The sequence below is a fragment of the Atractosteus spatula genome, chromosome 7 (genome assembly GCF_055471065.1).
Source record: "Atractosteus spatula isolate fAtrSpa1 chromosome 7, fAtrSpa1.hap1, whole genome shotgun sequence".
NCBI lineage: Eukaryota > Metazoa > Chordata > Actinopteri > Semionotiformes > Lepisosteidae > Atractosteus > Atractosteus spatula.
In genome coordinates, this window is record NC_142712.1 from 57,319,334 (window position 1) to 57,336,742 (window position 17,409).

At 42.3% G+C, this 17,409-nt stretch overlaps 1 protein-coding gene across 7 annotated transcripts in view; it reads left to right on the forward strand.

Moving 5' to 3' along the window:
- Positions 1-17,409, forward strand: part of LOC148831487 (A-kinase anchor protein 13-like) — a 119,237-nt gene that overhangs the window by 18,349 nt on the left and 83,479 nt on the right. For all 7 annotated transcript variants that reach the window (XM_088920421.1, XM_088920425.1, XM_088920423.1 and 4 more), the window contains one exon: positions 9,369-9,412. In XM_088920421.1, the coding sequence (XP_088776547.1) occupies positions 9,380-9,412 (33 nt within the window). In that variant the 5' untranslated portion in view covers positions 9,369-9,379. The remainder of the gene's footprint in view (positions 1-9,368; positions 9,413-17,409) is intronic.

The window sequence follows — 17,409 nt, forward strand, 5'->3', positions numbered from 1 at the left end:
GCATTATTTCAGGTTTATGTAGAAGCCTGCACAGTCAAACTCCTATATAATATGGATGGGAATGCTTTGGCACACATCCACTGTAATGACTAAATGTCTGGTTCTCTTGTCAGCAATCTAACTTGGAGGAAAAGTCATGCAGAATAATAATTAACTATAGGGTGGCTTTGGTGTACACCCACCGAGAGAACAACCAAGAATTTTCATAGGTTTGCAAAAGACACACCGGTTTCCTATTTGAGCTTCATGCTAATCCAGTCAAAATGTCAGCATACGTTAAATTATTAGAGGATCCTGAAAGCAAGAGGACATATGCCTTAAATTTTTACGCTTTACTTCTTTTGAATTGTGAATCTACTTTTCAAAGGTATAAAAAGTTTATATTTACCAGACCTTTTCAGGTTTTATGAGGTGTTTTGGAAAGGACTGAACTTCATAAGCTATTTATTATGAATTGCGTCTGATTCACAGTGAAGGAAAATCAGTTAATTAGAAAGGACTTTAATCCATCGCACCTAATCCTGTTTTGACCACTATTTTAATTCTTGTGGCAGCATCACTGGGCTAGTTTTCACGTGGTCCAGTCTTGAAATTCTGGCTGATTGATGCTAAATGAATCTCACTGTGAAAATTGTTTTGCATGCTGAGTGTGATGTCCTTTCCCCACAGCAACTGAAAACTGTTGATTTATAGCCTCACCGACATTGGCAGGACACTCGAACTCATCATGCCACAAGCCATGTTATGTATGATTTTGCTAAGAGCAGCCGGCAGCTTAACAACAATCCATTACAATTTAATAGACATTGGGAGTGAATGAAAATGAGTGGAATAATAAGTGCCAGGAGTCGTGTGAACTCACTCACAGGACGCTTATGTGTTTAGAATAAAGCAAAGCTTCTCTTGGCTTTTAATCAATACTGTAAATGGATGCGATTCTTAGCCGTTTTCAAATCCTCTCTTCTCTGAATGGTGAGTGTGGTGCCTTTCTACAGGTCTGTCAGGACCTGTCAGGTGTTCATGTGAAGGAAGGGGTGGGCTGACTTTTTAAAGAGCTTCAGGTTTCAGTCTAGTGAGGGACTGGCAGGGGGGAGAAAGGCCAGGCACCCTGCACAGTCCTCTTGAAGGGAATCTTGCAAAGTATTCAGCTCCAGGTTTAATTATTTTAAATGTGATATAAGCGATAACTTTGAGGAAGGTCTTCCTAAGTCTATTGTGTTCCTTTTCAAAAATGTAGCTCTAATAATAATGTAAATGGAAACAATTTTTGATGGTGTGTTGTTTGTAAGAGATCTTGAAATTTTCCTGCCGATGGGCATTACTATGAACACAGCAAACGATTTCCTTAATATTGGCTAATTCATATCTTATTCCCTGACTCGAGAGGAAGGTAGCTGTAATTCTGGTCTCTCTTAAGATCATATAAAAATAGCTGACCTCTTTCAACATAGTTAATTCTATAGTCATAGTGTAACAGGAAGCACCTGGTCAATGGCTATGGTGTGTTGAAATTTTTTAAATTGCTACAGATCCCTGAGGCCATTAGGGGAGTCAATATTTAAAATCACAGATTGCAGTTGGTAAATTTAAAGTGTTTTACAAAAACATTACAGCTCAGATGCTGGGAGTCTTTGTTTCCATGTGAATATGGGGTGGGTCGTTCAGGAACCTAATTCCTGCACAGTGGTCTTGGCAATATCTTAGGAGCAGCTTCCGTTTCAGGTGGGAGGAAGTCTATTTAATGTCTGCGGGTGTCGTGTGTAGGCCAGAGGGGCTTTTGTCGGCAGGACGTGGTGTGAAGGAAGGCATTTATTTGCAGACAGCATTGTCGTTCTGAATTTAAATGCTTGGTTTATGCATAAGCTATGGTCTCATTCAGACTAGTCAACATCCCACAGATGAAATCAGCTTCCTTTCCCTTGATGTCTTTTACAGCTCCGCTTGTTTCTGGAGCCTTGTGCTGCTTCCTTCAGCCGCCCTGGTCTGAGGCCGTGTCTGAGGGGCCAAGGAACAGTGTACATGTTTCATGTGGCCAGTTCCAAGGTGAACCGCAGGTTTTGTAATGTTGTATTGAAACGTGAGGTGTCAGTGAGAGAGGAGTTTTTAGTCTGACCCCATTTGATTGCTGGGTTCATAGTAATGACCCAAATGTCCTACTCATGTGTTTCTTAAGAAACCCCACTGTGATAAGGGGCTGATGTTCTGATTGAGAGAACAAGCTTATAGGTGCCTGAGCAAAGAATCTCTACTGTTCAAGCGTCTTTTTCCCTGAAGAGTGTCGGGACCCCGGCTTTGTGTATGAGAGCTGTCATTGCAACATGTTTAAAATGCGCTTGCAGTCGAGAGCTAAAATCTCTCTCGCCTGAGGACTCCTGGGCTATATTTACCTAAGGTCAAAATATTTTGTTGAGTACGTGAGAAGGCAAATCAGGTGTTAAACATGTGAATCAGGATTATTTATTTTTACTGTGCCTTAGGGCATCTCTTTGATTGGTCTTTGACAAAAAAAACACACACACACTGCTGTTATTTCAGCCCTGCAGTTTGCTGCCTCTGTAGAGCAGACCGCTGTGGTGGTAGTGTTCATGGTTTTCTGGCCTGCTGTCTGCTCTTGAACTTTGCTGCCAGTTGTGAAGTCTGTTCCCACAGAGGTTTTGCGATAACCCCTATGAGCTCCCACCACTTCAGTAACCAGCAGGCTTTTCTCCCAACTTGTGGGCAGCTGAGGCCATAAACAAGTGGCTTTTGTTTTAGTTCCTTTATAACAAGTTAGACCTAGTGTGTATAATTGAGATTAGTTATGTGTTTATTTAAACCCACAGTTTTATGTAAACAGGACACTGAACATATGAACGAGTCCTGCAACAAGAATACCTCAGTTTTAAGAAAAGCGTCACTCAGCACCCTCTCTTCAGAGTAGCTGCAGTGCTGTGTGTGTGTTCCAGCCTCTGGTCGCCTTGCGCTCTGATCTGGAATCTCCTTCCTGACGTAAAGAAACACGAGGATCTGTGTCCCAAGTAGTCATCACTGCATCTCCACGAAAGCAACTGAAAAGGCTTTCTGTTTGAGAAATGTAGAGGTGGCCAGCAGTCCATTGTTACTGGAATATACACTTACATAGTCGGGATGGGATGTTTGTTAAGAGGAGTTTATTTGCAGTGTCTTAGGAAAAATCTTAGGATTTTTTTTCATTTTGGTAAGACTTGATTAGGAAATCTGTATATTTCAGTATCTCGTGCCTACATACTGTACATTTGTTGTCTCAAAACATATATAGGTTTATGGAAAATTGGTTTACTCTTGCCAGGCCATTGCTTACAGTTTGAGGTTATGACCTGGAAGATATCCCAAGCAGATATACAGCAGGTCGGACCCTGTTTGATTATCTGATGGCTCTGAGAATGCAGCTGATGGCTGATGGCTAGATATGTCTTGTACTATACCTGCCGTTATCTAAAGTATTAGAACTGAAAAATGTCCTAGGGAGGATTTGGATATTACAGTAGCATGCGGGATAGTGTATGTTGCTGTTCCAGGGGCAGCGCCAGACTTGCACAGCAGCTCGAGACATGCAAATACAGACTCTGCCTGTTGTTCACTTTCTTGACAGCCACTCTGCACTGTTCTGCACCTTATACTCAAAGCCTCACATCGATGTAGGACTTTGAAATTGTTACGAGGAAGAGCTCTAAGATATGTATAGCAAATGTGTGGAATGTGCTGATGAATTGCTGGTTTGTTGACGGCAGGTAATCCTTAATGGTGCACAAAATAGTATCCTGTCAATGGGAGAGTTCAGATTCAGATGCCATTTATAAGTTTCACTACTTAGTTCTTTGAACAAAAGTAAGTCCACAGCCCGACTGACCTATATTAAGACCATTTATCTAAACGTTCAAGGTTTGGCTTGACACTATTCCTTTACAATTTTGTTCTGTCCTGTTCTCTGACTTGTATGTATTTGCCATAAAGTGGAGACTGCCGTGAAGTCGGGGGGTCGGTTCACAAGCCCTGCCCTGCAGAACAGCTTGGCCCGTGGCTTCTGACGCACTGCGACAGTAACGCTGCTGCGCGGGGCGTGCCGACCGCTCGAGGGGTGACCCCGAGACGTGCGAGCAGCAGCGTTTTTTCATATCCTGCAGGGCTGACCGGGGAACTGGTCTGCTCGCGCTCAGTGGGCCGGAGTCTGGCGGAGCTCTGCAGAGAAGCCTGGAGGCACAGACAGCTTACGACAAGAGGATGAGATCAGCAAGTATAATTAGAGCCAGCTGATTATCCTTTTCCCTCATCCTCACTAATTCTAACTGTACCCTATTTATTGAGGAAAGAACAAGGAAATTGTACCAGAAACCGAGAGCACGACCTGCCCTTGTCTCAATCCCTTCTGTCTTATTGATGCCATATAGCAGCACATACCCAGCGCACAAGATTTCACTACCACTTCCTGTATTCTGTCCCTTTTCAATAGAGGCTTTGTCAGGTTCATGTTAGTTTTTTGGTTTTGTCTGTGTGGGAGAGTCAGCCAAGGGATATTAACAGACCTCCTCCACTAAATGCAGTGGCAGTGCGATAGAGTCCAAGCTGCCTGTTCTCCAAGCGGGATGTGAGAAGCTCTGTCACTCGGGAGGTGCATCTTGCAGCCTGGGTAGTTTTTTACACTATGAAATTATTATTATAATTATAATTATTATTATTATGTGTTCATGTCTAGCCTTAGAGCCGTGCAACTGGTCATTATGGCAATAAAGGATTGAACCTGAACTTGAATTTTATTTCATTCATTAAGTATCACTTCAGAGTTATCGGTTATGTCCTTAAGTAATGGAAGCAGATTGGTCTGGAGCTAGATATGCTGAACTGGATGGCTTTCTATAAAAAAGTTGGCACCCGTCATCTAGAAACATGGTGAAGTTGTCACGTTATCGGGACAGAGTACAGAAAATCCTGTGAGTTGAGCTGCTGGGTATCTGATTTTGTATGAAGGGTACAGTGGACCAAGGTGTGACAGATCTGTGGACTTCATCGTCTTGACTCTCTGCTAGCGTGATGGTAAAAATGCTTTTGTTTTCGTTTGCAAGTTATTTTTTACCAAGTCACACCTTTCCGTCCACGTGCAGCTCCTGGCTTCTGGCTTGGTGCCGGGTTTGTCCTGTGTGCTGAGAGGCAGCAGGTGGCGAAGGTCCGGAACAGAAAGGGACTGTATTTGGCTAATTGGCTCAGGCAGGGAGCAACGTGTGTGCCTTCAGCAGCCTGTAGCCAAATTGCCGGTGACAGCACTGATATCTTCTTCATACCCCCTGGTGACTCAACAGGAGAATATCTCTGGAGCCGGCTGCAACACAGAACAGCTTGTGTAATTTAACGAAGGAAGACATGTTCCCCTTTTCTCGTAAAAAAAAAAACTGCAGTTGTTGGCAGATTTGAGGTCAAGTGAAAGTGGATTTGCATGTAAATGCAATTACGTACTAAGTATTTCACCTGCTATTTGAATTTACGTGTTATGTGCATTGAGTCACATAAAAATATTTTGAATGTGTTTTCAACAATTCACCTGTGTGACTTGTTTATCATGTTGAAGCGGTCGGTTCTGCTTGTGCCCACTGTCTTGCAGTCCGCTCAATCCAAAACCTTTCAGTGATCTCGTCCTCCTTTGAAGTGCAGCAGAAAAAATAAGGTTTTGGAACTTTATTTTTTTTTAAATGCCTTTGAGAGAGGCATGTCATTTCCATTATGCAATTCAAGTTTATCGGATGCTACCATCAAAATGAGTAAAAGCCAAATTAATGATAATATGGCTGTTCTGTGTGCTACTGATCTAAATGGACTGATAATTGCTTGCATTTGTTTAGAGATTGCAGACGGTCCAGAAACACTTTACAAATAGGATTGGACCCGCGCTGTCTTTGAGGTTCAGCATTCAGCTGGGCCTCATGCACCAGCCTTTCAGTGCAAGAAACTACACTATACAGCAGATCAGGTGGAGAAGTGGGCAATTACTTCATCTGATTAAGGTTTACCTATATATGTGCTGGATTTTGCAATCCCAGAGTGGGGGTTGACAGCTACTCCAGTGTTAACATGCCAGTGATGACAGTGCTCTGGAATTGCATTGCATTTAGCATTTTTAGTGGAGCCATTTGCACTTGTATTTTTCAGTTGACAATACTAAATCGGGAAGCCACTGGATTTCAATGCATTTGATTTCAAGTCTGGAATTTTAGTCAAGTTAATGGCTTGTGTCAAACTGGAGTATTTTTATTACTTTTTATGGTGGTGATAAAGATTTATGTTTACAATCAATTTAGTTTGGATAATGCTTATTGACAGGGCCAGAGCTTAATCAGCTGAATATCTGAAGTGTGAGCTGTACATGAAGTTTTAAATTAAGCTGTCCAAGGCATTTCATAATAATAATAATAATAATAATAATAATGTTAGAATTTTCAAGGAAAAGGTGATGGTTTATAATTTGTCTCAATCCTCCTACATTACATTGTTGTTTTTTAGGTGCCAAGATTATTATTATTTTTTATCCTGTGAAGTTCATGTAGTGCCGCCATTTGCCAAGAGAGTGCAAGACAAACCTTGAATGCGGTGTAAGATCAATAACCTGCTGTTCTGCACCGTGTGTCAGTCTGCCTTGTTGCATGTTTTAATGCACATTTCAGTTCTTTTCAGTGTATGGACTGAGTACAGACTGGAGCTTGCACCGATCCTGCAGTTTGTAATTGCTGGGTTGACCTTATGCAGCGTCTTTATCTTTTAGCTGGTCTTGGTGACCATCAGTGTGTGCACACAGAAACGGTAGACATGCCCTCACTGTCTAATGTCAGGTAAGCAGTAAGCTTGCATGCCTGCTGCTCACAGTGGAGCTCAGTCTGTGGTCCGGAACCAAGGGGAAGAGGTGCAGGGCTGCAGTGCGTCTCGCTTGGCTTGGTTTACCATTTTAAAATAAACCAGTGCAGATGTGGCACGCTGTATGACACAGTCTGACAGGATACAGCTGCTTCTGCATACAGACTGCACCTCGCTGTGCATGGAACAGGACTGTAGATTTGAAATTGACAAGCCACAGCAGGAAGATGATCAACCCAACAGCCTTTCTGTTAATTTACAGCTGCAGGCAGAAGTATTTACACACTGTATCCTAAACTATACCTAGAACAACTTAATTACAGTTGCTAGCATGAATGACAACAAGCCTGATATGAAAAGGTATCATTGACAAAGTATGCTTTAAAAAAACAATTATAGTGAATAACCTTGTTCCAAATGCAGCATGCTAAACATGTCTGCAACTGTACATCTGTGTCTATATTATGTACATTTTAATGTTTATCCGATTGTCGTCTTTGTTTTCTCCAGAGTATATAGAATCCGTTTTTTAAAAAAAATTGAAATGAGTCAGAAAAATACCAAATCTGAATGCAGAAGTAGAAGTTTTTGTGGGTTCTTAACATTGTCTTAATGACTGCAGTACATTCTTAGGCAATTCTGACTTTTACAAGCCTTTACAGTGACAGAGGTGTCGCTTTCCCAGAACTGTTTGTTGAAGCTATGCTGTATCTTTTATTGGAGCAACTGAACAAAAGGCTTGATTTTGCTATATATAGTTTTAAAGTGGGCAGTACAGTTGGCTCACAGCATATGAGTGCAGGGTTCAATTCTAGCTTGAGGTGTCTTGTCTCTGTGTCCACAAGAGTTTTCTCCATGGGCTAGTTGGTGTTCTTAAAGTGTTCCTGTGCGTTGTACCCTTCGATGGACTCGTGTCCTGTCTGGGGTGGAGTAGGGCCCTGCGCTCTGTGATTCTGGGATAGACTGTGTTGCTGTGATGCTTGCCAGGAATTAGAGGCTTTCTGATTTTGTATACAGGGGTCATTTAATGCCTTTTTATTTATTGAATTTGGGTATTTTTGATATGACTGCATTGTGATTTCTGCTGATCAAAGAAAGTTGTGGACGAGCTAATTTTCCAAGTGCTGCTGCTTGCAGTGAACTGTGTTGGGTTGTAGGCTAGCGACAGTTCATCTGTGAAAGTACTGCGTAGGCCCTACCCAGTAAGAGATTTTTATTTCAGGTGTCATTGTCTGTAGCCCAGCAACATGTGTTTCTGACAGTCATCCCTTTCGCATGACTTCTGCAAACCGCAGGGGGACATTCTGCTTTGGAAAGAAAAAACAAGAAATAAACCTAAATGACACTCTTTAAGCTCTGGGCTCGTGTTGGTGGAGGGAAAAAGGGCTGGATTGATGCGACTGAAGTCATGATGATTATATTAAATGGGGTATAGCTGATGTTTTCAGTATGAACTACATTTCTGCAGAGGTTGAGTTTTTCCAAATAAACCTCCCAGTTGTTATTCTGAGGAATCTGGGCCTTGGTGCGGTGCTAGCGGAGGTGAGGATCTGGGGTTTGGAAGTGTGTGCAGCCCTGTGGGGAGTCACTGGAAGACTGGAGGCGTGAGAATAGCAAGGAAGGCTTCTAGCCTGCAATATTGCAGTAGGGATCGGCAGCTCTTTTGGTTGCTGCTCATTTACAACTTTAGCAGCCGAAACCGCTCGGTCTTTTGAAGTGAACCACTGCAGAGCTTTTCACCAAGGGGTTATTGGTAACGATCAAAAAGTAAATGTAATTGTGTAATATCAGAAGTAAGATTAGAATTTTCAGATGCACAGTAATTATACCCAGCCTAAGTGAACTGTAGTGCCCGTAATATAGCTGTTTGTTTTCTTTAAAAAAGATTATTACGTGATTAATCCGGAAGGACTGGGCTGCTGGAACTCGTAATAACAGTTATTAAGCTCAGTTTGCTGGTTTAATGGCTTGACTGAACTCGGCTCTGAGTTGCCATGGTGTTTAACAAGGACAGGACAAGAGAAGGCTCCGCTCGGAGACTCATTCATTGCTGGACACATCAGATGATAAGATCACTTTATTAGCCATATACAATTTCTTGTATTAGGAATTTGTCTTTTCGCGTACCCCAACTTGCTCTCCATGAGACACACAGACAGGGAGAGAAGCTTGGGATCAGAGCGCAGGGTCAGCCATTTACTGTATACAGCACCCCTGGAGCAGATGGGGTTGAGGGCCTTGCTCAGGGGCCCAACAGAGAAGGATTCCTCTGCCGGCCGCGGGATACGAACCGGCAACCTTCCAGCCACAGGCACAGATCCTCAGCCACAGAGGCGCTACACCACAGATGTGACCTTGCTCAGCAAAGCTGGACCTTTCAGGGGTGAAATGTTCATCAGCACTCTTGAGTGACAGTAAAATGTATAGCAGTTTTCATGCTTTGAGTCGGTAGAACTGAATTTTTAATACGTCATATACATTACGCTGATTGTATTTTCTTTTTGTCATTTCAGTGTCCAGTGTCATGAAACTTAATCCACAGCAAGCTCCATTATATGTAAGTATAGATTTATTTTTCTGTATATTTTTCATAAACTTTCATTTTATTGTGGGTGGTTTTATTCTGTTTATTCCTTAGCTTTGTTAGATCCTTTAAGGAACCAAATATTCTGTATATCTTTGTGTTGGGCCCTTTTATGGCTTCTTTTTTTATGTCTCCTTTCATTCAGTTGTGCCTGTAATTGAGATGCAGAAGCTAGCAGGGGATTTTAATATTTAAGTTAAAAGTCTTGTCCTGTTCTTGAAGAGTCAGCTCTTGTCCTATGTACAGCTCAAATACTACAGTGGGGAAAAAGAAAGCCCTTGTTCAAAAACACAGATTCTCTCCTAGGCAGAGAGAAACCAACTTGTAAATACCTTATAGCTTTTCAAGAGGTAGTATTTATCCTGGTTGCACAGATACTGCAATAAATATTTACTCTTTGCTTCCTGCATCCTTCACACATTTAATTTAATTTATGAGGTCATGATGTACCCATGAGTGAAAGGGCTGCCAGCCTGAATAAGACACGACTGTGTTATTAGATTTTTCTGAAGACAGTGCAGACAGGCTTTTAAAGAGGGCTGAGGCACTGTAGCTGCTATGAAGCAAATGCAGAGGCATCTCCTGCGTTAGAAACGGCCTCTCTCTGCTCTGACAACGTTGGGTTTGAATTGAAGAATCTGAGAATTAGATCCAAGTTTTATCTAACTCAAATGTGATCTCAGTTAATCTCCTGTCCCCTGAAGATCACCATATCTTTCATCCCACTGTTCCAGTCCCTGCTCAGAAGGATCATACTGCAGGACAGTGGTCTTTTACATCTAGGGAAACCCAAATACCAGCTGTCTGCTTCTGGACCTGTTGCAATTGGTCCCTCTTCAGTGTGGTGTGGTAAATCTACTGTAAGATGCTTTTCCTTAATACAGAGTAGCTCACTGTGACTCAGGGGATTTATTAAAGTATTCTTGAGACAATCCAGGGGTAGGATTCTTGGCATTAATTGATTATACATCTGAGGTACAAATTTTATTGCTCTTGTTTAATGGGTAGATTTTAAACGTTCAACTAGAAATCAGCTAGGCTGTTAGTCAGGCACTTGCCTGTATACACATCAGAAGGGGGTTATGGGAGTTGTAGAAACGTGACGGGTGCAGTGGGCAGCCATGACGCAATCAAGCATGATTTCAATCCATTGAATTGCCTCAGAGCTTGACCAGGACAAGAGAAGGGCTGTCCTTATGACCCGGGTTTGCAGTGAATGAAGAAAATAAAGAATAGGGAACTGTAGCTGGTTAATCCGGTGCCTTGATAGCGGCGCAGTGTAGTTGGGCTCACCGGGCGGTGATGCGCAGACACACTCTCTTTGAAACGGGAGAAAGGGTGGGGACAGAACCGGGTGTGCGGGCAAGGTCTGATTTCACAAGCCAGCCTCCCTGTATCTCCAAAGCCAAGAGAGGGTGCCAGCTGTGCAGATGCACCCCAGTTAGGGTCTGTAGAAGAAAACAAAAACAGATTTAATATGCAGTGCAAGCCCACAGATGCACAGGAAATTCACAAGGCATTCAGACACTGAGCAATTATACTTTTTCAAAGCAAATAGGTATTTACATTGCAGCGTGCCCCGCAGCAGTGGCTTTTGATGTTTCTTGCAAGAACCCTCTTTTCATAGTTTTTAAATGTTAGAGAACTCTCGACAACTATCATACCTGAGCAATTAAAAGATATACACGGTACACTACAGACGTGGGATTTACTGCAGGCAATAATAGCAGTTTATGTTTTTTAACTACATGACAACAGAATTAGGGTGTTCCTGAGGCCTTTCTGTTAGTGGTATTCCCACATAGCTCTTGGGTCCTGGGTTCGATTGCGGACTAGGGTGTCTTCTGTGTGGGGTTCTCTTGATCTCCCTCTGTGTGCATTAGTTTCAACTGGGAGCTCCAGTTTCCTCCTGCCTCCCGAAGATGTGCTCCTTAGGTCAGCTGGTGTCTCTGAATGGTACCTGTGTGCTTGTGTATGTACAGTGAATGTGTGCGTCCTGTGATGGACTGGCATCCCACCTCGTGTCCCGTTTTCTGGTATATGCTCCGGGATGTTGTGATTCTTACTAGGAATAAGTGGCTTCCTGACTGCGCAGATAGGTGACTGGTCATTGTCTTCATCAATATATAAACCTCGGTAGACCTTTACAGGTGTTGCTGCTTTTTACAGATCAGTGGTGTACATGAGCACTACATTTGGAAAAGTGAAATATGTAGATTTAAAAAGCATTGAAAAAATGTGTTCTAAGAAAGCTTGTGCTGTTCGTGAAATCATCCACATTACTGTTGTGAGACGGATATCTCATTGAGCTAATAGAATAAGCTGCTACACCACGCTCCAAGAGAGAGATTGCGTCTGTGGAGGTAGTGGATAGGAGCACAATGGGATAAATGACTGGTCTTTAGGCACTGAGAATCTTCCAGTTGCGTGGAAGTGTTCAAAATTCTAAAGAAACGTTAACACAGGTGACAAAGAGAAATACAATTTTAGAGCATTCAGGGCAGAAAGCTGTCTCCAAAACCCCCTAACTCTGTTGTTGGAGCTGACAGCCTCTTTAAGAAACAATCTAATAGGATTCTTAGATCATCAAGCTATGACCATACGGGCTAAGTAGTCACATCCCTTTTGTAATATTTCTTGTGATCTGTATTATCATTTCTTAAGCAAAAAGCTTTATATATTTATAATATATATATATGAGGAAGCTGGTGACTAAAAAATTTCATGCTAAAGGACACATCAGTGTTGTATATTTAGAAAACCTTTTAATTCGCTTTACAGTCTGCTTCCTGTGCCCCATGTGTGTGGATTTTCTCTTGCTGAGCATGTGCAAGTCAAGTCGTTGCGCAATGCTGATGTGGGCTTTCATTGTCATAAGCAGTTCTTCACCACAGCTTGTTTATATTTGCACATGTGTTTCTGTTTTGCTTTTCTTTTCCTGTCTGATCTCTGTAAAATGACGACTTACAGCCGTGCCAAAAAATATGATATTGAAGGGACTATTGCTTTTTATGTCAAGCAAATGATAGACTACACAATAAACTCAGGTGGAGTTTTATATTGAACAAAAATAGCATGACGAAAATGAAGCTGCTTCCTTTGCACTTGTGGAAGGGACACTTTCAGCTGGTGTCTGCTGGGCTAATCCCATAGGGGTTTGAGTGGACACCTGTAGAAGGTTCAACAGCTGAAACATTGCATGTTTTTTTCTTGTTCCTTTTTAATCCCATAGCACTCTGCCTCTGTAATATGATCTCTGTGAGCTCCGAGCTGGCATTCAGAGCTTCGGAAGGGGTGTGAAGAGGAGGGATGTTGTCGGCATTCTACATTCCAAGCTCTGCCCAGTGCCACATCCCTTCTGTATTATAGCTTCATCTCCTGGGGCCTTTGTGCTCTACATATACAGCGTTCTGTGCTCTGAAGTGTTCAAGTGAGGCTCTTACACACAGAAACTGACTTCCCACTTAGATGTGTGTGTGTGTGTGTGATGCTAACACCAATAATACTAAGGTTGACTGGAGACTCTTCAAGCTTTTTTCAAAAAATTATTGTGTAGCTCCTTTGATTCACCAGTCATTCCTCGGAAACTTTGATATGACTTTGCTAGAAGTACTTAACTAGTATCGTTTTTGCATCTCACTTCTGTGTATTTTAGAAAAACGACAATGTTGACCCTTCAGCCTCTCTGTATAAGGTGGTGGCTGAGCTCCATGTGGCACGTCTTGTTTATTCCTTTTGAAAGATCTCTACTCGATCACATGTTCCTGTGAGCTGGGCAGCAGCTCCGCTCGGACAAACAGTCAGGATGCGCCTCACGACAGTGGTTATAGTGGCTTGTTGTACTCGGACAACCCTCAGACAGGTCACAGAGGAATAAATTGCCAGGGTGTTGAATCAGTTGGAGAAAACATGCTCTCCCACAAGTTCTTAAAGTTTGCGTACCGAGGGGGATGATATTGTAGGCGGTGTGCTGAGGCTTAAGTCTGACCTTGGAGGCTGCCCTTGAAGATTTCTGGGCTGTGTGAGTGACTGTGTGCAGCTGTCCCTGCAGAAAGAAGCTTGGAGCACACGCACAGCACACATTCCTGCAATTGTGAGGACCTGCCATTGACACCCAGTCTATTTTTATTTAGTTCTCCCTGCTCTGCCGAACTGAAAACTGACATGGATGTAGAATTAGACCCCAAATGTCCCTTTTACCTTTTAAAATTTTGACCTTTTTAAACAAAGGAGTTTTTAAAAAAAACGTTTTTTTCTGTCAAAAATCACGGATTTAGTAAGGGGGTTCTGCTACTTCTGTTTTTGCTGGAGGTAAAAGAAAATGGCTTTTCCTGCACTGAGTAGCTCCTGGGTAGAGACTCACCATTGCACCGCTTGTTCCTCATGTGTCACAGAGCAGGGGCTTGCAGCACAGGTCCTGGAGAGCCCCCGTGTCTTTCGATTTCCAATGCACCTGAGCTCTCAATCAGTGAGGATTATCGATCTCTGTAATTGAACTGTTTGTCTGATTAGATCCTTTTGACCTGTTTCTGCACTTTGTCTTCAGTTTCAGAAATCCTCTACCGCAGGTTTGTTGTTGCGAAGACATTTAGCAAACAGACATGACTGTTTTTTTCTTCATCTTGTTTATTGAGTGGTTGTTGCCTTATTTCTTTCTATATGACTCTTAATAGGTTACCAGTTAATGCCAAACAGATATAGATGGGAGTGTATCCCAATTCCATTCTGTACACCTGAATGACAGGAATTGTAATTTTCAGAAATTAGACTACCAGCCCCTAACAATTCTTAAGTCACAGAATATGATGATGCAAGCCATAATGTGCCTCAGTAAAATGTGATTCATCCCTGGTTGGTCAAATAACAGAGAGGATTTTCCCTTTTGTGTCTAAATGTAACTTGTTTGGCATTTACAGAATCCTGACAGTTGAAGAACACCTCCTAACATCATGTTGCCCAGTAATTCCACAGCACTTCTGTGCTTGTGGTGAAATCAGACTGCTGCATGCACGTCTCTCAGAGCCTGTTCAGTCCACATGGCCAGGCTCTAGGTCCTGCTGCTTGTCTGCTTCATCTTCAGTTCAGTGTTGTTCCATTCTGTCGCTTTCTTCAAGAGAGCGTCGAGTTCTTTCATCTTCACAATGTTTTGTAAAGTTGTTGGCAGTAGGTTTCATTAAAATTTGTTTCTAGTACAGGGGCTTCCTATTTTGGGCCCCGAAGGACTACATTCCAGCTGATGGTAATGAGTCTCTTTAAGCCAGTTACCAGGAAAAAAGCCCACTTGAACAGGTCGAGTTGGAGCGAGGATGCGGAGAGCTGTGGCTCTCTAGGACTAGTGTTGGACACTCTTGCTCCAAAGTTACGTGACCCGTCTGTTGTTTTTACTTCACAAAGGATTCTAGAGTTGATAGTTATTGATCTCTGAATTGCAGATCACTTGAATTTGCACTTTTAAACTTGCTCTGCTGGCAACAGGTTTGTTTAGCTCATGGACAGGATAAGTCGTTTCTAAAAAAACAGATAAGAGGCAGATTGGAAAGTGTACTCAGGCAAGGGTAACCTGCCAGAATCTCTTTCCTTCCACTTTTCCGTCTTGGATTGGCTAATTAATATCAGAGCCAATGATAATGCTGCGTTAAATGAAACAAGTAAAAATTGTTTTCCAAAAATGACGTCCCCTGGCCTCCTTGTCCTCTGTAGGGGTAAGCATGAGGGACTCTTGTAGTTAATGAATACTTGGTATCGGGGAGCCAGCCTGTAACATGGCTCTTTGTTCTGTAAAGCCAACTTGTTTTGACATCTAGTGCCACACAAGGGTATCACTGGCCCCAGTGTTTAACCCTGATATCCCCCTAATTGAATTAGTGGTGTTGCTGTCGGAGCTTCAATTAGATGCCCAGAGCAGCACATCTGCATTAACAGAGCCCCCCATTTACTGAAAGCTGGGTTCTCAGGTCAGCTCTTCTGCAGACCTTCTCCCAAAGGTATGGTGACGGGGTCGGTCTTCTGCCGGGAGGAGAATGATTGATGTTCCTGAACTCCTTCAAAAAAGGGTCCTCAACTTTTTATTGTGTAGGACTTATGTATAAGGAAATGCAGATTTGAAATGACTCTCAGGGTGATCTCTAAGACTCCCATTGGTCCGCACTTTGAGCCTTTTCAAGTTTCAAGAGCTTCTGACAAATTCATAGGATCCGCTGCTGGGGCAGGGATAGTTCATTTTTGTTACTCTGCATCAAGTATATTTACATCGTTGCTGCTCTGCAGTGGTTGCAGTCATTTGTTAAAATTAAGTACACTGTAGCTGTCTTTTGCATCATCTGAACTTCTACCAGAGTAAGCAGTTCAGAAAACCCAGAGATACCACAGAATGGAAATCTTGCTAATTTCCTTTGCTGCATTTAACTGTATCGCTAAGTGACTAGATAAAATCGGGAGGTGAGTGTTTTTTTTGTCAATTAAACCTTAAGTAATGTCGTAAATGTTAAAATTGCACGCTATCTATGTAAATAGCAGCCTCTTAAACATTAAAGGGAATCAGTTTGTGGTCCACTCACATACTGTAGAGTGTCTTGTTGTCCTAGCTGTCTGAGGGCTGTGGTAGGGACTACTTATTTCAGAATGTTATTTTAATTGAGCCACCTTCAGTTTCAATTAGCGGGCATATCCATTCGGACCAGTTGCCATCCACCGGTGAACCAGCTGTCCAGTGTTTGCTGAAAGAGGATGTGGCTTTTGTAAACGGTGCAAACCAAACCGAATTCTTAGAATCAGATCTGTGGGAATCGTATCCGTCCTGGGGGGCGTACATGTATAAGGCTGGTGCAGTCTGCCTGTTTCACTGCTCTTTGTCTGGTCGATTGTGCGATCTTGTTGTTTCACAGGGGCTGCGCTGGGAGGGGCACTTTTGTTGGCAGGAGCTCTCAGCTGGACTGGGTCATTTCTTCCCCCAGTGACTCCTGGGTCATGACACATTAGATAAGGCAGGAATTATTTTAAGATCTATGGAAAAAACAAGAGCCCTGCTCAGGTTTGGATTGAACTGGCCCTTAAATAAACTATAAATAATTATAGCCAAAGCAGGAAGCGTAGCTGTCTTGTATCTTATCTGTTTCCTTTCAGGCTTCATTATTTGTAGCTATTCCATTGGATCATGTCTTGGTTAGCATTTCTGTGAACCCATTGCATAAATCAGGTTAAATTCAATTGTGACCTTATATACAGTATGCTGAGTGCTGCCACATCTATACAGCCTTGGCAAGGAAGGAGTGAGAAAATACAATGTTCTCAGAAGAGCAGGTGCAAACACTTGGCCTGAAGTAAACAGTCATGTGTTAGAGGTTGAGTTATATATATGCTTTTATGAAAACAGATCACTGCTTTTTGTGTGCTCATTTAACAAGGAAGGTTCCACAACATAATTAGGCAGATATGAATGTTATTGTTAACATTTATATTGCTAAATTGAAGCGTTTTCAAATCGACTTAGTATGGAAATAATTTCTCTCATTGAGTATGCTCCATTCTTACAGCTTATGAATGACTTATTACAGTAATTGACATTAACACTGCAGTGTTTAAACTGCGACACATTTTACACAAGATAGTCTTATTTGATTGCAGTCTGGATGGAGTGTTCTCTTCAGCGCTAATGGATGATCGAGTGCCTTGTGTCTTGATGTTCTCTGGAGCATGATTTTACAGCGACAGCTCATATAAGGACTTACAATGGTTCCATCCACCTGTTTTGTTTTTTTTGTATTTAGATTGGGCCTCTCGGGGAAACAAGACCCAGGTTACTGATTTGGTTTCTAGTTTAATGGCTCAACACGGGCACCTCCAGCTCTAAACCCCACAGGTTTTAGAGGTAATCTTTAAATTGCTTTTGGGAATTACTTGTGATCAGTCGCAGGTGATTGGTGTCTTCAGCCCTCAAAGACAAGAATTTCTCTTAATTACTAATTTGCTGA